Source organism: Zalophus californianus, chromosome 11 (genome assembly GCF_009762305.2).
Source record: "Zalophus californianus isolate mZalCal1 chromosome 11, mZalCal1.pri.v2, whole genome shotgun sequence".
In the NCBI taxonomy this organism is placed as follows: domain Eukaryota; kingdom Metazoa; phylum Chordata; class Mammalia; order Carnivora; family Otariidae; genus Zalophus; species Zalophus californianus.
This window is the reverse complement of record NC_045605.1, coordinates 10,706,029-10,727,393: the sequence shown is the minus strand read 5'-3', so window position 1 is coordinate 10,727,393 and position 21,365 is coordinate 10,706,029. Positions and strand designations below refer to the sequence as shown.

General features: G+C 44.0%; 2 protein-coding genes across 3 annotated transcripts in view; one reads left to right on the top strand and one right to left on the bottom strand.

Annotated features, from left to right (window-relative positions):
• Window positions 1–9,284: 9,284 nt before the first annotated feature.
• CLDN25 (claudin 25) lies at window positions 9,285–9,971 on the bottom strand. Its single transcript, XM_027581166.2, has one exon. It carries the CDS (start codon window positions 9,969–9,971, stop codon window positions 9,285–9,287), a length of 687 nt encoding a protein of 228 aa, XP_027436967.1.
• A 5,009-nt stretch (window positions 9,972–14,980) lies between these two features.
• ZW10 (zw10 kinetochore protein) overlaps window positions 14,981–21,365 on the top strand; it is a 32,370-nt gene continuing 25,985 nt past the window's right edge. The window contains exons 1-4 of one of the 2 annotated variants that reach the window (XM_027580986.1): window positions 15,028–15,158; window positions 15,672–16,001; window positions 16,965–17,099; window positions 21,169–21,270. In XM_027580986.1, the coding sequence (XP_027436787.1) occupies window positions 16,980–17,099; window positions 21,169–21,270 (222 nt within the window). In that variant the 5' untranslated portion in view covers window positions 15,028–15,158; window positions 15,672–16,001; window positions 16,965–16,979. Of the gene's footprint in view, window positions 15,159–15,671; window positions 16,002–16,964; window positions 17,100–21,168; window positions 21,271–21,365 lie in introns of both variants that reach the window. The other variant, XM_027580985.2, reaches the window with a different exon arrangement.

The window sequence follows — 21,365 nt, the reverse complement described above, 5'->3', positions numbered from 1 at the left end:
TTTTCTATACCTATTAGAATGATTACGTGGGTCTTCCCTTTTTTCTGTTCATGTGTGAATTACATTTATTAATTTTAAATGTTAAGCCAACCTTGTGTTGCCAAAATACACTGATCATGATATTTTTATATGTACATGGAATTTTTCATATTTTTAGGATTTTTGCATGTATATTTATGAGAGAGATAAGCCTTTTCTTATTATGGCCTTATCATGGGTTGGTATTAAGGTTATTCGGGCCTTAGTGAATGAATTGGGAAATACTCTCATTTTTTGTGCTCTGGAAGAGTTTGGATAAGATAGGAATATTTCTTAATGTCTGGAAGAATTCATTTTTGAAATCATGTGAGCTTAGAATTGTGTGTTTTGTAGGCATGCTTTTCATTATGAATGCAGTTTCTTTCATACATACAGCATTTTCATATTTGGGTGGGTTACTTATGTGAATTTTGGAAATTATTGGACATTTGCCCATTTCATCTAAACCTTAAATTTTACTGGCAGAAAGTTCATAATACCTCATGGTTTCTCTTTTCTTTTCTTTCTTCTTTTTTTCAAAGATTTTATTTATTTATTCATGAGAGAGAGAGAGAGGCAGAGGGAGCAGGGAGCCTGATGCAGGACTCGATCCTAGGACTCTGGGATCATGACCTGAGCCGAAGGCAGACGCTTAACCATCTGAGCCACCCAGGCGCCCTCTTTTTTTTTTTTTTTTTTTTTTTAATGACCTTAGGATCTCCAATGTTCTAGTGATGTCTCTTTTCATTACTGTTACTGGGTGACATGAATCTTTTTTCTGGTTAGTATTATCAGGGGTTTATTCGTCTTTTCAAAGAACTATATTTTGCTTTTGTTTGTTTGTCTTTTGTAAGATTTTGTGGGTTTCTTTTCCTGCTTGTTTTAATCCAAAGCTCTTCAGCAGTGGTTCTTAACCTTGGCTGCCAATCCAGAGTCAGTTGTGTCATTTAAAGAAGAAAAAAACAAAACAAAAAAAAACAGCAGCTGGGCTTCAACCCTGCAGATACTGACTTGTTAGATTTGAGCTGGGGCCCTGTTGTTCATGCTTAGAAGGCATCACAGGTGATTTTGATGTACAGTCACAGCTGAGAGCTAGTCCTTCAAAGGACTTCTGTGCCTGCTAAGAAAGTGGCTTTTACAACACACCCGAATTCTGTGGGTTCACAAAAAGGCTGTAGAACCTCCTTCAGTGAGACTTCACAGGATTTCATGCTTTTTGAACTGCTATATTTTAATATTCCTCATGTAGCACTTTGATAGAGCTATAGAAAAATGTATTTCTGTATAATTCACCTTTAATTCCCATAAATACATCAGTTCCGTAAAGTCTGCACAAGCTGAACTCAGCTACTTGTCATTAAGTTACTTTTTTCTGAACCTTGAAAAAAGTTCTCCACATTCTTTCTAAGTTGTGGAACAATCCACTGACCTATTACTCTACTGCCAGTCGGAGTAGAGCTGACTTAAGAGATTTTCAGGACATTTCCATGTCTTCCTCTTTCAATTCTCTTGCTTGTTGCTTTGCCCATTAGGTTGTTGGCTAATTATGAGGATGCCTCACCCTCCTATTGACCATTTACAGACAGGTGAATGGGTCCTATAGGACAGAGACCTGGTCTCTTCCCTTCTCACAGTAAGATCCGCCTGATTGCTCCTATGACACCAGGAGGACGAGAAATTGTGTTAATAAGCGATGAACAGGAATATTAACTTTGATTAGAGGTAGGGGAGAGACCTTGTATAGAATGTAGGGGACTTGGAATTGATATGCTTGCACAAAAGTGGTGCCCAGGAACTACCAGTAGTGAGCTTTGAAAATTAAACGTGTGCTAGTCCTAGTGTTAATCATATTCATGTCTAGAGTCCTGATAGTGAGCTAGAGGTATCGTTGCATGCCAGAGATGGTCTTCCCAAATTAACATTTAGATGTTAACAGTAAGGACAGATCTCCCAGTGATGACCTGGAAGTGGCATGGTCATTCACCTAAGTCATCTTGACTGTCCCTGCTTAAGGAATAGCCATGAGACCGAACAGGTCCCCAGCTTTCCTGATTTATAAGTCACTGCTGAACCAATGTCTCTTATAAGAAGAAATGGAGGGGCGCCTGGGTGGCTCAGTTGGTTAAGCGACTGCCTTCGGCTCAGGTCATGATCCTGGAGTCCCGGGATTGAGTCCCACATCGGGCTCCCTGCTCAGCGGGGAGTCTGCTTCTCCCTCTGACCCTCCCTCCTCTCATGCTCTCTCTCTCTCTCTCATTCTCTCTCTCAAATAAATAAATAAAATCTTTAAAAAAAATAAGAAATGGACCCTCAATACTATGGTCAACTAATTTTCAACAAAGCAGGAAAGAATGTCCAATAGAAAAAGGACAATCTCTTCTCTTAAATGGTGCAGGGAAAATGGGACAGCCACATGTAGAAGAATGAAACTGGACCATTTCCTTACACCATATACAAAAATAGACTCAAAATGGATGAAAGACCTAAATGTGAGACAGGAATCCATCAAAATCCTAGAGGAAAACTCAGGCAGCAACCTCTTCGACCTCGGCCGCAGCAACTTCTTGCTAGACACGTCTCCAAAGGCGAGGGAAACAAAAGCAAAAATGAACTATTTGGGACTTCATCAAGCTGAAAAGCTTCTGCACAGCAAAGGAAACAGTCAACAAAACTAAAAGGCAGCCTAGGAAATGGGAGAAGATATTTGCAAATGACATATCAGATAAAGGGCTAGTATCCAAGATCTATAAAGAACTTATCAAACTCGGCACCCAAAAACAAATAATCCAGTCAAGAAATGGGCAGAAGACATGAACAGACATTTTTCCAAAGGAGACATCCAGATGGCCAACAGACACATGAAAAAATGCTCCACATCACTTGGCATCAGGGAAATAGATATCAAAACCACAATGAGATACCACCTCACACCAGTCAGAATGGCTAAAATTAACAAGGCAGGGAAAAACAGATGTTGGCGGGGATGCAGAGAAAGGGAAACCCTCCTACACTGTTGGTGGGAATGCAAGCTGGTGCAGCCACTCTGGAAAACAGTATGGAGGTTCCTCAAAAAGCTGAAAATAGAGCTACCCTATGACCCAGCAATTGCACTACTAGAGATCTACCCCAAAGATACAGATGTAGTGAAAAGAAGGGGCACCTGCACCCCAATGTTCACAGCGGAAATGTCCACAATAGCCAAACTGTGGAAAGAGCTGAGATGGCCATCGACAGATAAATGGATAAAGATGTGGTTCATATATACAATGGAGTATTACTCAGCCATCAGAAAGGATGAATACCTGCCATTTATGTCGAAGTGGATGGAACTGGAGGGTATTATGCTGAGTGAAATAAGTCAATCAGAGAAAGAAGTGTATGGTTTCACTCATATGTGAAATATGAGAAGCAGTGCAGAGGATCATAGGGGAAGGGAGGGAAAACTGAATGGGAAGTCATCAGAGAGAGAGAAAAACCAGGAGAGACCCTTAACTCTAGGAAACAAACTGAGGGTTGCTGGAGGGAATGTGGTGGGGGGATGGGGTAACTGGGGGATGGGCGTGAAGGAGGGCACGTGATGTGATAATCGCTGGGTGTTACACGCAACTGATGACTTACTGACCACTACATCTGAAACTAATGATGTACTGTATGTTGGCTAATTGGATTTAAACTGAAAAAAAAAAAAAAGATGTTCCATGGAAAGAATATTGACATCAGAATCCAACCCGTCTGAGTTCAAATGCTGGCTGAACCTGTTTTCCCGGTCTATAAAACAGGAAAATACTTACTTTGTAGTTATGTTTTAAGAGTCAAGGAGAAAAGAGAAGTAGCAATGACTCAATGTGAGTTGAGCCCCAGATGCAGTTCTCAGGGGGAAATTTGTCACAGGGTGAGAAATCTAAGGGTTGGCCTGGCCTGTGCAGGGCCCACAGGTGGGTTCTAAATATTTGGGGCATAGGTAGGTATCTAGAGGGTTATGGGCTTCTGGCAAATAGAAGTGTTAGTATTGGCCAATCTGACTGGGAGAGAGAAATGTTGAAGGGATCAGAGCTTATGCTGGATAGAAGAATCACGGCATCTTCCATCTGATTGTTCTCCTGTTTTAGATACATTTTTTCCTTTAATCACGTTATTGAAAGGCTTGGACTCGATAAGGTACGGCAAGTCAATGGCTTTCTTTTTGTTTCCACTGCCACCTTCCAATACGATCCTCTGGATCCCCTTCTTCCCTGCCCCTGACAACATCTCAGGAAGACAGCGTGGCCTTCTTGTCATGTGGGAGTGTTAAAACAATGATTTTCATGTATTGCAGAGCCCAGACCAATCTAGATCAAAAGTTTACTCATTCGCTTTTAGGTGCTTCTCCTCTCGCCTGAGCTCAGGCCGAGGCCTGAAGGTCAGGGACTAGCAGTGAGGAAGGAGCCGCAGGATGTCCTCCCACTCGCCCTGTTCTGTGCCCCTCCTCACCCCCAACTCCTGGCTCCCCAGCTCCAGGCTTTGCAAGAGAAGACAAAGGATGTCTACTTTTTAAATAAAAACAGTAATACCCTCTTGGTTCTCAAACATCCTTTATTATGTCAGGAATGCAATTATTAGCTCTTGTGTGGGATATTTTATGGGTTCTCCAGAGAACCCTGTAGAAAACCTCCGCACTGTCCTTTGATGTGGCTTTTGGACTTCCTCGCTGACCTCTTACAGACCTTCTAAGCCCCTAGTTAGGTCATTCACCCCTCCCAACAGTGCTCTGGGACAGTGTCATCCAGACTGCCTCCCCTGCATCCACTTGGGTTGTGCAAAGCTCAACACCCTGGCCCCACAAAGGCCAAGGGCACCCGCTGCCGCCATGCCCCTCTCCGGCCAGCCTCCTGCTGCAGACGGCCTCGGTGGGCATCAGACACCCTTCTCTTGTGCCTCCACAACACAGATCAGGTTTTCTCAAGAACTTTCTTGGGCACCATCCTGAGGGCAGCAGGCGTGGGCCTACAGAGTTTCTGGAGCTCAGCAGGTGTGGGATGGGTATGTTTCAGATATTGTCTTCCTTCTTAGAAAGAACTCCTGTCTCTGCGTGGTTCTCTTGAGGTCCATCTCCACCCTATTCCTCACACGGAAGGGTAGGGAATATCACCATACCCACCAACTGCTATGAATTCCCTTCCAAGAATCCTCCCTAATAAATCTGTGTGCTTCTCTTATGTAGGCTGTTGGGTGTGGGGCTGGCCAGCTAGGCCCCTTCTTAGAAGCAGTGTGTTGAGCCTCTCTCTCTAGGATGGGGGGCACATAGCACCCATGGGCCTTGGCTTTGAGGCCTTATTAAAAATTCTGGGCAACAGAGAAGTCCATTCTACATTCTATAAACATGGATGAAGTAGCAAGAAGAATGGCTTAAAAAATAAATCCACCAATCAGAGTGGAAAGTGACCTCTGCGGTCTTTCATTCTATGTTCAAGGCCAGTGACTACAAACATTTTCCTAACTCTGTCATATTGTCTTAGTCCTGGCTGCTAAGACACATCTCCTGTCCAGAAGCTCATGAAACTATTTCTGACTTCTCTTCCATCCCCAAATGTGTCTAACCCACATCGGCTTCCCTTAGGACCTTTTCTTTAGATCTAGTCTCAGAGGCTCACAAGGGTAACAGATGAATATTTTCATAGGGGCCTTCTGGAATGCCTTAGCTGCTAATGGTGAAGTTTGCAGACCCTGTTGAGAGAGGATGGCACCGAGGCACGTCCAATTCCAAGGACATCAAATTTGGGGAGTCCCTGAGTTATTTTCTTACAACACTTTGCCCATAATGAACGCTTTTGACTTGGAGTTCTGATTGACTGGTATCCTTTGCTGTTTCTAGTACACATGACAACACACAGCTCTCCCTGGGTAACCACAATAAAGAAATGTTCCCAATGTTAGGATAATTTGCTGCAAGTCTTTAGGAGAAAAGGCTGAGTGGAAGCTAAGATTTAATTAGTTCTATTTTTATTTCTCATTATTTTCTCTACAAAGCAGGTAGATGAAAACAGTGGTGGTTTTAAATGAAACGCATCTTCTTCCTCAGACTCTTTCTCGAAACGTGGGTTTACACTCCCTTCTGGGAGTGACATGCTGTTGATTACTTGGGTATCAACCAACAATCCCCATCCCATCCCCATTAAAAAAAAAAAAGCCTTTGTGTCCTTTATAAGAAGAATTAGGAAAAGAAAATATTTTTTTAACAAATCTTTAGTTTGGAGTTTGTGTTCTCTTTTTTTTTTTTTTTTTTTTGGCCGTGGAAGCCATAATCACATGCTGATGATAAGTATCCCATTAGCACCTGCAAACATGGGATTAGGGTGAGCTGTGAGCCCCCAGCAGGAACAGGTGAGCCACCTGGCAACAAAAACCCTGTTTAGGCCTCAACAAAAGCACAAAGGACAAGATTTTTCTTTGTAGGTCTTTGATTTTTTTTTTTTTCTTCTGCTTCAGTGCTAGTTTTTCCTTTGGTCTGGCAGATTGTCTCAGCATCCCGTCTTCATGAAGAGACAGGATGGGGTGAAGAAAGAATGCCCTGGCATCTCCACAGCCCTGGATTCTAGTCCCGAGCAGCTAATGACTCACAGTGGGCATGTTGCCCAAATTTTCTGAATCTCAAGTTCCTCCTTAGCAAAACAAAGACTATCAGCATTCCTGACCTCAAAAAAAAAAAAAAAAAACCTCTCAAGATGTGTTAAGTAAAACTACCAAGATACATGGAGGTGTTTTGTAAACTCTGAAACCCTGCGCAACTGTGTCATCGGGAAACCGCGTGGGTATGAGGTGTGAGAGCAGGAGAGCAGGTACAGCTGGGGTAACCTGGGGCTGAGTTCCTACTCCTGGCCACATGCTGGGCCTCCCGTGGTCCTGAAAATAGAGACAATGCTCCGTAAGGTGAAGGACAGGCTGCAAGATCTGGCTCCTTCCTATGTCACTACACTTTTCTCTCTTCATCCAGAACTGCTCTCCATCCTTCACCTTTTAGCCAGTTATCACTTCCTTAGGGTATCCATCCATGACTCCTTGACTAGGTTACAATTTCTCCTATTGCATGATCTTGTAGAAGCACGTACCTTTCTGAATTTGTCACGTGTGTCATGGTTACAATTTCCCTTTATCTAAGTGATTTCACGTTAATATTTGTCTCCCCTGTCTGCCTCTAGGAGGGGCAGAGATAAATTTTGTCTTTTACCATTTTATTCCCGGTTCCTAGCAGAATGCCGGGTGTATGGTGCTTAGTGCATATTTGTTAAATGAATGAATAAGTGACCAGGTGGATGAATGATGAGCTGGGCCCATCTTGGAGATTCTGTGGGATCCAGAGTTAACTCTTGGATATTTGAGCCTCACTCCTGAGAAGGAGTAGTTGACGAAATGGGCATTGGAACCCTAGAAAGCCAGAATATGACTTTGGTGCAAACTGCCCTTTTATGCTCAGAAATTTATTTACCTAACTAAGGTCATTTGGATTCGTGGACCTCGAGTGGAGATACACAAAAGGACACGCATAAAAGGGAAAGGAGCTTTCTGGAGAAAGCATGACTCCTGGAGAGAACCCCACTCTGGGTGAAAAGGTAAATGTTGCCGGAGATGAAGTTGCATCTGGGCAGACTCGTTTCCTCAGGAAAACAAATAAACCAAAAAACCCATGTTATTTCTCTAAGGAGGGAACTGGCCTGGGCTATGCTGACAAACTTGTTTATACTCGTGTTGGGGTGTGCATTCTTGCTTGAGCAGCGGCTATCTGAAGACGCCAGGGCTACTCGATGGAGGTGCGAGAGGTGAAGGAGCACAAGCGGACGACGCCTCAGAGCTCAGCAGGCGAAGTGCAGCTCCAGCCTCGGGGGCAGTGACTCCCTCCAGCTCGGCAAGCCATCCGGCCTACCTCCGAGGTTGGGGAAGTGACCTGCTTGGGGACATTGGGAGGCAGCACCTTTATTCTCCTGCAGGAATCGTCGACTCTTTCAGCTGATTAAGGGAGTGGGGGACAGACGGCAGCAAGAGGAACAGGGTGGGTAACGTGTGGTGATTTCTGCCGACACACAGGCTTGTAAGTGTGAGGCTCCTCCGTGAGGACTTGCACAAATGCCTGAGGAAGACCTGGGGGCGGGGCAGTCAGGCTGAGGGCCTGCCTGGACAAGTGGGACAAGCAAAGGAACTGGGGTTAACTGTTGTGAAGGGGACTTTTATTTGTAGCCACAGCCTGGGTAGGTCTGCTGACGTTGGGGTCGCATTTTAAAGGATGTATGAAGTGAATTTGCCTATGGTAGACGACATTTCTGAGAAGCTGCTGGTTCCCTCCACGTCCATGCCCACGTTGGGCAGTTCCTGGGCATAGCCACTCTGTGGTATTCAATTTGTGCCAGTGTGCCTGGGACTCTCCTAGCTTTAGCACCGAAAGTGCCCAGTTCTGGGCAAACCGGGACGGTTGTTCACCCTACGACTCATTCACACTATTTCTTAACCTCACGCTGAGAAGACAGAGCTGACCACTCACAGCCTCACAATATAGCAAGAACAAGAATATGTCTTCTTCAGGGATATTAAGAATCTACAGAGCCACATAGGTACTGTAAAGTCCCCTTCAAATTGTGTACCTGAGAAGGAAAATGAACACAAGGAATCTTCCTATGTTAAGGTGCTATCCTGGGCCAATAATTCATTTTCATTTGCCAGGACACATTCTCCAGCATTTCTTTTTTTTTTTTTAAGATTTTATTTATTAGAGAGAGGGAGAGAGAGCGCCTGCACACGAGCCGGGGTGGGGTTGGAGGCAGAGGGAGAGGGAGAAGCAGACTCCCGGCTGAGCAAGGAGCCTGATGCGGGGCTCGATCCCAGGACTCTGGGATCATGACCTGAGCTGAAGGTAGAGGCTTAACCCACTGAGCCACCCAGTCGCCCCCACAACACTTCTATTTATATCTACAGTGGCTATTCATACTAGATTTTCTATGATAGATGTAATTTTGCAATGTATTTAGTAATGAATCAAGTATATAATTAATGTTATGAGTTTAAAAGCATTTTAAACAAGTAAAATCTAAATCAGAAAAACACGTTTGTTAGAAATTCTGCCGTGATTTTTCATTCTGAAATTATGGATCACCATATCACCAAGATAGTCAAATCCTTGACAAATGGGACAGTGACTACCACCCCCATATAGGCAAATAAATAGAGTGGTGAAGGATAAGGAAGAGAAAGGATTCCACTGACTTTCCTTTGTTCCAGAGATTCCTTGGCAGAAGCACTTCCTAGATGAATAGGTTCCTAGGTCTTGTTGTTAGAGAGAAGGAATCATTGGACTCATCTGCTGGAGCATAGAATGGTGGGGCTGTAGGGCCAGCCATCTGGAGAGAGGGCACGTCTTCTTTTCCCAGACAGGCTGAGAAGATGAGGAATAACCCACCGAGGGCCAGGAAAATCCCAGCAGCCCAGCCCAGGTAGAGGGCATCTCCAAACTCCCAGCGAGGCACAATCTCAGGGATGCTGTTATCCCAGAAGTCTTCGATTGTGGCATAGGCTACCCAAGAGACTGGAAAGAGGGTAGTGGCTGAAGCTGATGCTTCCAAAGTCCCTCCCAGAAGGCAAAGCCGCCTCTTAAAGACCCATCTGATCCTGTGAAACTGGAAGCATTCGGACCCAAAGCCAGAGAGCAGAAGCCCCAGTAGTCCCAGCCCATGGGAGGCTACCATGAGAATGCGGGATACCTGGAGCTCCTGGGGCAGAGACAAGAAGGACTCAAAGCCTTTGCACACGGCAATGTCCTCCTGATTCACGCAGACCTCCCAAAGCCCCATAATCCAGGTCTCCACTTCGTTCAGTTCCAGATTGAGAGTTTTCCACTGAGGCAGGATGGTGGTGACACAGGAGCAGACCCAGCCAAGGAGAGAGAGGAGCAGTCCTCCAAGCTGGGCTTTTCCACGGAAACTCCAGGCCATGGCTGCTCCCACTGCAGGGGCAAAAAGCAAAGGACCGGTGGCTCCGTGACTGGTTAGCAAGGAGTAATTTTGGGGATGCCCAGTGGAAGGTCTTTCACATTTGGAGAGGGCTCTTGTTTTAGTTTTCAGGTAGCAGCTGAGGCAGGTGCCAGGAACTTGGCAACGTTAGGTTCAGGGGGTGTGCCCAAGATTGGATGTGGGCGTGGGTTCTGGGGGAGGGCCTCATGAGAGGCAAAAAAAAAGCCAGATGGTAAACCTTCAATATCTATTTGATGAGTAAATTCATAAACCTGAAGGTAAAATCACTCCCCTGTTCCAAGATGATGAGAATGGTGTTCTGGGAATATACATTGATGTAATCTTTCTGGAGGACAACATGACTTCATATTTCATACTTTTATTTTTTTAAAGATTATTTATTTGAGAGAAAGAGAGAGAGAGGAGGGGCAGAGGGAGAGGGAAAGAAATCCTCAAGCAGACTCCCTGCTGAGCATGGAGCCCCATGCAGGACTCAATCCCAAGACCCTGAGATCATAACCTGAGCCGAAACCAAGAGTTGGACACTTAGCCCACTGAGGCACCCGGGCATCCCTCATATTTCATACTTTTAAATATGTACATACTTTGATCCAGCACCTTACCTCCAGGAACTGACCCTAATTTATTGTGAGTATATACAGAGATTATGAAAATGTCCATTGAAATATTGGTTAGTACTGGGCAGCCATTTTAAAGTGATGTAGAAGAAATTTCAATGACATGAAAAATATTTTTGATTCTTTGTTAAGTGAGACAGGCAAGTGACTGACCAATCAGTGTATAGAGCATGTAGAGTACAATTTCACTTTCAAAAAAGAGTGTACATCTATATCTACATATCATACCTCACAAAATGTGAACCATGGTTATTTTAGTGGAAGGATTATGGATAGTGTTTATTTCTTTATTTGTGATTATCCATGTATTTTATATATTTTATAAATGTACCAGTTAATATTTTTGTAAGCAGGAAACAAATAGAAAATGCCTCATCCGAGGAAGCAATCCAGACCCAGAATCCGCCAGGAGGGAAGCGCTCCCTCCCTCCCCCACCCCACCTAAGCTCCAGCTGCTGTAGGACAGTGGCTGTAAGAGGTGGTACCCTTGCCAGCTTTCATTCCGATGTGTTGCTGTTGCCAAAAGGCAGGTTCTGACAGCAAAGGAAATAATTTGCATTTACTGAGTATGGCTAAATGCCAGACTTTTGACCAGATGCTTTATCCGTATTTAATTTTCACCCCACCACTGTGAGATACATGTTAGGCAATGTACCAGTGTGCCCCAGCTGGTAAGCAACAGATCTAGCTCCTGAGCCAGGCGGTTTCAGCCCGTGTCACTTCAGGTCCCTGTCTCCAGGCCGCCACGGTGACTCCCTCTGCCCTGCACCTGCACAACCAGTGACATAGCACGTGGGCATGGTTAATCTTTATGGCAAAACACCGAAGAAAATTGGGATTTCTTATAATGAAGACATACGTGTTGACCAATGTATTCCCCTCTTCATATTTTAAGCTACTGATTGTCCTATGGTGCACTAGGAAGGGGAAGCGGGGAGGAAGGATCTAAGAAAACACTACCTTGACTTTATCTGAATGATGTCTCAATACAGTCTGATCAGATTATCAGCGGTGTGGGGGTGGAGGGAGGCGACCAGAATCATCTCGGAGGCCCTTTCCTTCCCTTTATGTTTTATTATAGAACATTTCAAACACATACACAAGTAGAGCAAATGGAAAAAGGAATTTCATGTCTTAACACCCAGCTTCAGAAATTACCCACACATACCAGTCTTATTTCATACCTGCCCACATCCACCATCCGCATCCCTCCCTTCGCACTGTTTTGAGGCAAATGGGGTACTTTCTCAAATTGTAGGCTCCTTCTGCTGTTTTTGTAACAACCACATGTTCTAATCAACACAATGGCAAAATATTACGCATCCCTGGAAATGCCGTCTGCTTGCACTATATTCATCCAGGTCTGTGTTTGGTATTTTCCTTCTTGAACACAGGCACGCCACATGTATAGGAGCTCTGACAGGTCAGGAGGAATTCTTTCAGACACCACTCCTTATTCCCTCACCTTTTCTTCAGAGCCCTTTCTTTCCTTCTTCTTCTTCTTCTTCTTCTTCTTCTTTTTTTTTTTTTTAAGATTTATTTTTCTGGGCGCCTGGGTGGCTCAGTCAGTCAAGCGTCTGCCTTCGGCTCAGGTCATGATCCCAGGGTCCTGGAATGGAGCCCTGCATCGGGCTCCCTGCTCAGTGGAGAGCCTGCTTCTCTCTCTCTCCCTCTGCTCCTCCGCTGGCTTTCCTTTGAGAGAGAGAGTATGCATGGTGGGGGGAGGGGCAAGGGAGAGACAGAGAGAGACAAGGAGAGAGAACCTTAAGCGGACTCCCTGCTGAGTGCAGAGCCTGATGCGGGACTCGATCCCATGACCCTGAGATCATGACCCAAGCAGAAAACAAGAGTTGAAAGCTTAACTGACTGAGCCACCCAGGCGCCCCTTTCAGAGCCCTCTCTTGACAATTTGTGAAAATCTATGAGTTGGGAGACATATAAACCATGATAAGTGTGAACTGTGGAGGAGGTCAGGTTAGTGAGGGAAAGCAAAACCCATTCATTTTATTAATTTCTTTTTATTTATTCAGGTAAGTCATTCATGCCTGTCTGCACCGTCTGTGTGTGGCAATCCCACTCCATTCCTTCTTTCTCCTGCTTCCTCAGTCTAACTCTGGCTCTTCCTGGCCTTTCCCTGCAAACTTGAGGGGCAGTCGGCCACTTATCCCGTGACCTCTCTGCCCAGGGAGGGGCAGAGCTCTGCAGTTGCATTTGTGGGTCTGACCTGTGGACTGGTTTCCTGGAGAAGATTCTAGAACCTCAATCTCAAAGTGGCATCTCCTTCCATTCTCAGTTCAGATTCCTTCTTCTTCTTCTTCTTCTTTTAAAGATTTTATTGATTTGACAGAGAGAGAGACATGGCAAGAGAGGGAACCCAAGCAGTGGGAGCGGGAGAGGGAGAAGCAGGCTTCCCGCGGAGCAGGGAGCCCGATGCGGGGCTCGATCCCAGGACCCCGGGACCATGACCTGAGCCGAAGGCAGACGCTTAACGACTGAGCCACCCAGGCGTCCCAGTTCAGATTCCTTCTTACTGTGAAACTTTTCTGATTCAATCAGGGACTGGGTGCTCCTCCTCCATTATTTCCCCTGCCCTTTGTATCTTCCTCAGAGGTGACTTTAGCTTCGGGGCTGTTACTTGCACAGGCCCCTTCTCAGGCCTGCACCTAATTTTGTATTTATTTTCTATTCTTTTCCTGAAAGAGTCCTCCCCTTCCCAGCAACTGGATAAGACCTAGTCCCCACAAAATCTGGATTGATCTCTCATTTACCTTCAAGATGGCAATGATCATATTTCCTGGGATTATTTATTCACACATTTTGGATTTTCAGCCTAGCCCAGTGTCTGTCATACGTAGTTGCTCAATAAATATGTAAGTTTTCAGGAAGATCCCCTGCAGGTCCTTCCTTCTCACTGGGCATTTAGTAGTCGTAGCATTTAGAATTCAAAGTGAGGCTGACAGGTGTACTGAACAGAAGCTGATTTGGTTTTCTAGGGAGAGATGCCTTCCCAGCACGTTATGGCTATCCTTTGTGCTTCCTGTCTCAATCTCAGTTTCATTTCCTTTGCTCATTTCACAGAAAGCTGCCCTTGCCTCACTGGGATAAGCAGATAGTCCCACGGGCACTTAAAATTGACAAGGACTTTCGGGTCAGCATCTACTTGGGGTCAACCCTCACCAAATACCTTTTTAAAAAAATTAAAGATGACATTCTAATCAAAGTAGTACATGTTTATGACAGAAAAATAGGAAAACAGGGCAAAAAAGAGAAAAAATACCATAAGTCTGCCACTCAGATAATTTGGTGTATATCCTTTACCACTCTATATATATCTATATCTATTTATTTTATTTTATTTTTTATTTTTTTAAAGATTCTATTTATTTATTTGAGACACAGGGAGAGAGAAACGGCAAACAATCATCGTGTATGTAGTATGTTGTGAACATCTTTCAGTATGTAACACATGTAAATAATGAAACAATTTTTTAAAACTTTTGATAAAGTTAATTTGTAACCTCTGATAGAAAGTGTTAAGTATCTTGTTCTAGTCTACACAGTACTAATGTTATTTATGCTTAGGTAATATGAATAATATAAAAAAAATATGTAATGGGGGGCACCTGGGGCTCAGTTGGTTCAGCCTCTGCCTTCAGCTCAGGTCATGATCTCAGGGTCCTGGGATTCCCCCCCCCCCCCAAAATCAGGCTCTCTGCTCAGCAGGGAGTCTGCTTCTCCTCTCCCTCTGTGCCCCTGGGTGCGCGCTCTCTCAAATAAATAAATAAAAATCTTTAAAAATATATATAAGTATGTAATGTATTACATAGAAGAAACACATGTGTATTTGTTACACAGATGTAGTATGTATGTACATAGATTGCATTGTAAACCATGCAACATAAAAGGAGTGCAATTTAGTCAGACTTTTTTTATGAGGTGATGCCACTTCATTTGCACAACTCCAGAGGGCACTATTCATATAGACTCTGAAAGCCGCCGCAGCCCTTGAGAGTGAATATTTAACGAAAAAAGATCAAGGTGGGTTCCTCGGGTATTCCAGCTCAATAAATTTCACAGTTAAGCGTTCTGAAGTTGAGAAAGGTTCATTTAGGACTGGTTTTTAAGTAAAAACATTTCATTTCCTCTGGCGAAAAACAGGCGGGAAGAGACAAGCTATTTGCAAACAGCCAGGGAGGGAAACGCGTCTTCCCCAGTTTGCCCGCTACGGGACACCGTGGAAATTCCACGCTAGGACTGTCGCGGTGCCTGCTGGGAGTTGTAGTGCGTCCTCGCCTTCGGAGCCAAGGTCTGGGCCCCGCGAGACTCAGCTTCCCGGCAGGCCGCGCGCCAACCCTGCCGGCGGGACTGGGGCTGCCGCGCTGGCCGCAAGAGAGTGACCCTGTCCGTCTTGGTTCCAGTCGTGGCGATGGCTTCGTTCGTGACGGAGGTTCTGGCACACTCGGGGCGGCTGGAGAAGGAGGATCTGGGCACTCGGATCAGCCGCCTGACCCGGCGGGTGGAGGAGATTAAGGTGAAGGCCCAGCAGCCGGGGGCTGACTGAAAAGGGACGCCGGGTCCGTTTGTGGAGGGACCGGGAAAGGAGTGGGGGCGAAGGGCAGAGAGAGGGGGTGTGAGCAGAGTCAGGTGGAGGGGCTGAGTGAGAAGAATCTGAAGTGGGAGGGCTGGGAGGTGTGTGGCTTGGGGAGGCGCGCGGAGGGGAGCCCAGACGGGTTGGGGAGTGAGGAGGCGCGGAGGCCTGGCGCTTAGGGGCGGAGGAGGCGGTGTCCGAGGAGGGCTGGGCAGTGGGGTTAGGGTGGGGACCGGTCAGGTCGGGGGCTTCGGAGGAAGACTGTGGAGACCCAGCAGAGGAGGTGGGTCTGGAAGCCCCGAGGTGTCCAGGGAGGGAGCATGTGCGAAGGATAGGACCACCTTCCTGGTTTGTGTTTATCTCCTCCGCCCACTCCTTTTTATACCATTCGCTGATGAATAAAATAGCTTTGGGAGAATGGTACCATTCTCCTCTCTGAAATTTTTGTTGTTCCAGTCTGTCAACATGTTTTTGAAACTCTGGTCTTCATCCCCAAGTCCTTTGAGGCCGCTCTGAGTTTGTAAAACAGAGAGAGAACGCTTCAGTGGACCCTGCTGTCTTGAGATTGATACCAACCCCCAAAGCACGGCGCTATTCACAGTTTCACTCTGTATTGGTACCCTTCCCTTGCGAGTCTTTGCCCACATCTTCGTTGCTTTCATTTAAAGTTGTGTGCACCCACGTTCAGTCTGGATTTCAGGGAGCAAGTTTGGCACCCTATCATAAAGGCGCAAGAAGTGGGTCTTCCTAACAACCCCTGATTTTACAAAAATGGTTTCCTGACTTGTAAGTATTCATGTTGCGGCCATCTCTTTTCTAACACGGCTTTAGGGTTTTTCACCACTTTTTATATTAAGCTACCTTAGCATGGCACTCAAGGCTCCTACTGTTCTGGACCTAACTTTCCTTTCACTGGGTTTCTTTCCTTCACCAACTTGGATCTTCAGCCAACTGACAATTACTTTCTATGCTCCAAGCCGACCCAGTATTTTTCCTGGTTCCCAGACTTTGCTTATGTGGCCATCTTTTCATCTTTACCTATAGTATTTCTACCCATTTTTCATGTCCTATCTCAAATCTAGTTTCCTGCATATAAGGTATCTCCATTTTTCCCACAAGCAGAGGTGATCTCTCTCTCATTTGTGTTTCTGCAGGACATTAACTCTTCCTATATTACATTTTTATATTCTGTTACTTAAGTGTATAGTAATTTTTCTCCTTAAAAATAACTATTATTTATGGGCAGGCATAATTTTTTCTGGTATTTTCCAAAGCTTTCAGTGCAGAGTATTCAATAATTTATTTATTGATGAAGCTCAAATTGAGAGTTTTAAGATTAGGCCTTAAAATTCTATAAGCGAGAAGATAGAAATTCCTAAGTTGAAGTATACAGATTGTGGATTTAATTTATCTGTTTGCTTTTTCTAGTAGTATACGATTAAAGTTGGTGGCTGCAGTCTGAGCTAATCTAGTGTAATATGAGAGCTTCTGGCTCCCCCTTTTCTTTTTCAGCATTTGTACAACTTTTGGGCACTAGTGGAAATTGGTGATCATTGTCTTCTTGCATCCTAATAATGTTATGGGATCCTGAAAGGTGGGAGAAATGTGTTTTTCAAAGAAACCCATTGGCTTGGAGGAAAAATGAAGGGGTGTGGGTAATGGCCAGAAGGCTCCAACATGGAGGATTCCTTATGGAAGATGAGCTGTTCTCTACTCATCTCACTGTAATTCTTCTGTCTTATTTTATAGGGTGAAGTGTGCACTATGATCAGCAAGAAGTATAGTGAATTCCTGCCTAGCATGCAAAGTGCACAGGACCTGGTTACCCAAGTGGATAAGCTATCTGAGGACATTGACCTGCTGAAATCCAGGATAGAGAGTGAGGTAAAAATGCTTCATTATATTGGTTAGGTTTGTAGGGTGGTAGTTCAGCTACCTGATTGCTCAGACGGTTCAATTCTGTGTATAAGTTTTCAAGACCTCACTTTCCTTATTGGTCAATGGAAGTTGTATAACTTTAGAGTAACTTCCAGTTTTAAAATAGAAATATTTTCCAAAACTATAAACAATTTTCATAGTGAATTTTTAAAAGCTATAATAATAATGTCTTGCATTTGAATAGCACTTTATAAATTAGAAAAAAAATCTCAGAATTTTATTGTCTTCAAAATAAAGCTGGGTCATTTGGACTTTTATCTCTTAGTTTAAAATGCTTACATCTCTTAATGGCTAGTATTCTCTCATATCTATAGCTGGCCTCTGCACATTCCAGCCTCAACATAATCTTGGTCATTTGGCCTTCTCCTGGAAAATTGGCTTGACTTGCCAGCTACAACCACTCTGCTTCCTGTCGTAAAGCCACTTTATCTGGACACACAGAGAATCGTTGCCTGTCTTGTACTGTGTCGCTGTGTCGGGCCCTGCTTGCTGTGCTCCTTATGGAAGGTCTGGTGGGGTTTAGAAATGCTTACCATGTTTGCCAGAGTGCTGTCATCACAAAAAGAAGTAGGCCAGTGTGGAAACAAAAATAGCCACTTCAAAATTTTAAAAACTTTTTTCACATATATTATTTCACCGGGAGTTTTTTCCTGTATTTAACTTTTAGGAAACATAGTCATTTGAAGCAAGGAAAGCTGATATTAGAGGTTTAAGCAGGTGTAATCTTCGAGGCCTTTTACATCTATTGCTAAATTATTGGGCAGGGCTCACTGATACCCCAAATCGAGATGGTGAAGTGTTTTCAAAGTCCTCAAGGAAAGATGCCCAAGTCTTTTCTCTGTGTGACAGTTACTAAGGAAGGAAAGTGAGCAGATGTGTTTTTCAAAAGTTCTATATAAAACTTTAATCACAAATGAGGATTTCCAGTTACCTAGAAAATCTACTAACAGCCAGTTCATCAATCATTCTGATTAGAAGTTTTAATAAAAATCTGTTACTCTACAACTCTGGCACAGTTCAAATAATATTTTCAAGGTGTATTTGTAGTTAGTTGATTGTTTGATCCGTGAGTCAATAGTGCAATCTTAGATTGTACTATTAGAAATGCAGTGTCTGGAATAAGAGAGTCATGGACTGTCTGTACCAGATTATGGTTGGTGAAATTTATTCAGTTCTGGTTGTTGCATTTTGAAAGGTGCCTGGTCTAAATGAGAAGGTCCATACCTAAACATTGTATCATCGGAAGAACAGTGGAAGAAACTGAGGATGTTTAGCCCTAGTAAGATTCAAACTTACGGCTGGAGAAGGAGAATGAGATTTAATAGGTAGATATTATAAAGAGATTTAATCAGTCATGTGGTATACTTATTCAGCATCTACAAGGGGTCAAACACTGTGGTAGTTACTGAACACAACAGTTTTTTATTTCAAAATGTGAATCTCTTGCCTAATGTAGATGACTAAAATAGTATGATGCTTGTTAAATAGGAATAATTCAATCAGAGAGGGAAAATACAGCTAAGCTTGACTTCCTATAGGAAATAGTATCAGACCAAAACCTGAAGTAATAGGTAGTTAGGCAAAGAGGAAGGAAGAGTGTTTTAGGTGGACATAGGGGATAGCCTTGCAGAGACATAGATGGAATGGAGAGATGTCACTTTCAGAGAGCTGCAGGGATTCCACGTGACTCATGTGGTGGGAAAGGACACGAGATGAGAATAGAAAGGTAAGCAAGGACCATGTCTATCAGGTTAAGCCGTGTGGACGTTATCTTGATGGCACTGTGGAAGCCATGGAGGATTTTAAACAGAGTAGTGACATCAGGTTTGAATTTGAGGAATCCCATTCTGCTTGCAGTTTGAAGAATGGACTTGGGGAGAATGAGACAGGGACATGAGCTGGCAGTTAAAGCATTAGGAGGCAGTTAAGCTAATCAGGGAAGAAAGGACAGGGGCCTGCTCTAAAGTCAGTGGCAGTGAGGATGGAGAAGAGGGTGAGGATGAATCCTAGTGACATTTAAGAGATGGGATCTTTGGGACTTGATGTGGGCAGTGAAAGATGGAGGAGTCAAGGATCATGGAGAACGAGGTCATTGATGTGCCATTCACTGAAAAGAAAATCTAGAGAAAGGAGTAGGTTTTTGTGGGGTGCCTGTGGGGTATGCAAATGGAGCTGCACGTTGGAGTGTAATAAGACAAAGGCTAGACTTCAACAAGAAATGAAAAGAGAGAGCGAGAGAGAGAGACAGACCTTGAAATGCAGTGGCTCAAATGGCTTTTTAGTTTGCAGTAGTCCAGGCTGCCAGGCTGATTCTACACAGTCAAGAACTATGAGGGAATCTGAGGTTTTATCTGCTTGTAGGTTAGCTAGTTAGCCTGCCACAGTTTCATGGATGCTACTAGAAGACATGAGACTCCTTGGGTGGGAGATCAAGGACAGTTTATTACTCACAACAGGGGGCAGACTGAGCATTTTGTACAGAGGTTAGGAACAAAGAGAGGGCACGGACGAGGCACATCTATTTTCTTGACTCAGACTTGGAAATGGTTCACATCACTTCTGCTTATATTTCATTGGTGAGATCTTAGACACATGGTCACACTCCACTGAGAGAGCCTACAAGTCTCGTCGGGTAGCCGTGTGCTGTTACTGTGGGGGAATGGGAAAATGGTTTTTAGTTGGCAGTTTACACATCACCCATCCATATACGTGTTTGGAGCTTAGGAAAGTGATGTGGACTTGAGATAGAAGTCTTTGGAAATGGAAGCCATGAGCCACTGATTGCCCAGAGAGAGTGTGGAGAGCAGGGTTTCTCAACCTCGACACTGTTGATATTTGGGACTGGATAGTTCTTTGTTGTGGTGGGCTATCCTGTGCATTGTGGGGTAATCTGCAGTATCTCTGGTCTCTACTCCCTAGATGCCTGTAGAACTCCCTCCATTGTGACAACCTAAAATGTCTCCAGACACTGCCAGATGTCCCTAGATGGGAGGGGGGGACAATACGGTTGTTTTTTTGAGAACCACTGGTTCAGGGTGGGAGGAGGGCCAGGGAGAAAGGACTATCAATCTGTATGAAGTGGTCAGAGGGAAAATGAAGTTCCCCAAAGAAAATGAATGGCCAAAGAACTAGGAGGAAAATCTGGAGAATAATTTCAGGGAACCAAGGGAAGGAAAGTAACTGTACTGATAAGTAAACACTGATGATGTTTGCTTTGGATTTAGCAACAAGGAGTTGATTGGTGTTTGGGGCACTGTTTTGGAATAGTTTTGATGGAATGGTGGGGGTAGAAACCAGATCTCGGTGAGTTGTAGAATGAATGAGAAGTGGGAAAGTAAAGACAGTGAGCATGGATCACTCTTGCAAGAAGCTTGTTTGTGAGAGGGAGGAGAGAAATAAGGTAGCCACTGAGAAATAGGGGTTGCTGAGGTGGAGGGAATTTTTTTCTCAAAGATGGAAATTTCAGCATCTTTAAACCTGAAGGAAGGAGCCTTGCTCTAGTAGGCACTCAGTCAGTGTATATTTTATGAATGAGGAATGAATCAGGAAGCGGTAAAAGATACAGAAAAGAAGAATTGATAGTGCAAAGTCCCTGAAAAGATGGGACAGAATGGGAGGTGGATTCTGATTCAGCATAAAATCTTTCTAAGAGTTAGAGCTATTAGCTGTAGAATGAATTGCCACTTAGCAGTGGGGATACCCCTCTAATCATCCAGGTGGATGAGCTCTCTGATGAAAAATACTGCTTAAATTAAGGCTAGATTGTGACATGAGCCTGTTATGTTGAAGGCATATTGCTGCATAGGATAACGGTTTAGACTAAGTGAACCGCTTAAGATCTCTTCCCAATACATTCTGTGACTTTTTTTTTTTTTTTTGTTATTCCAGTCTTAACCAGCATTTGAATTTCAGTATGAATTATGTTCACCTAATGAAGCTTATTGATTAACTATAAATGCTTTATTTCTTAGATATAGTATAACTTAGGAGTACTTATGTTTGATGTGTGAATTAGGTTCGCCGGGATCTTCATGTATCAACTGCTGAATTTACAGACTTGAAGCAACAGTTGGAAAGAGACTCAGTAGTCCTAAGTTTGCTTAAGCAGCTGCAACAGGTCAGTAAACTCAACACTCAGTGTTTTGCTGGTGAGAAAGTCATTTTTTCCCAGTTGGTCTTATTATTAAATGTGTATCCCTCTAAGGTATTTTT

Coding starts and splice junctions, on each gene's coding strand:
- CLDN25 (XM_027581166.2), bottom strand. CDS start 9,971: ATGGCCTGGAGTTTCCGTGGAAAAGCCCAGCTTGGAGGACTGCTCCTC.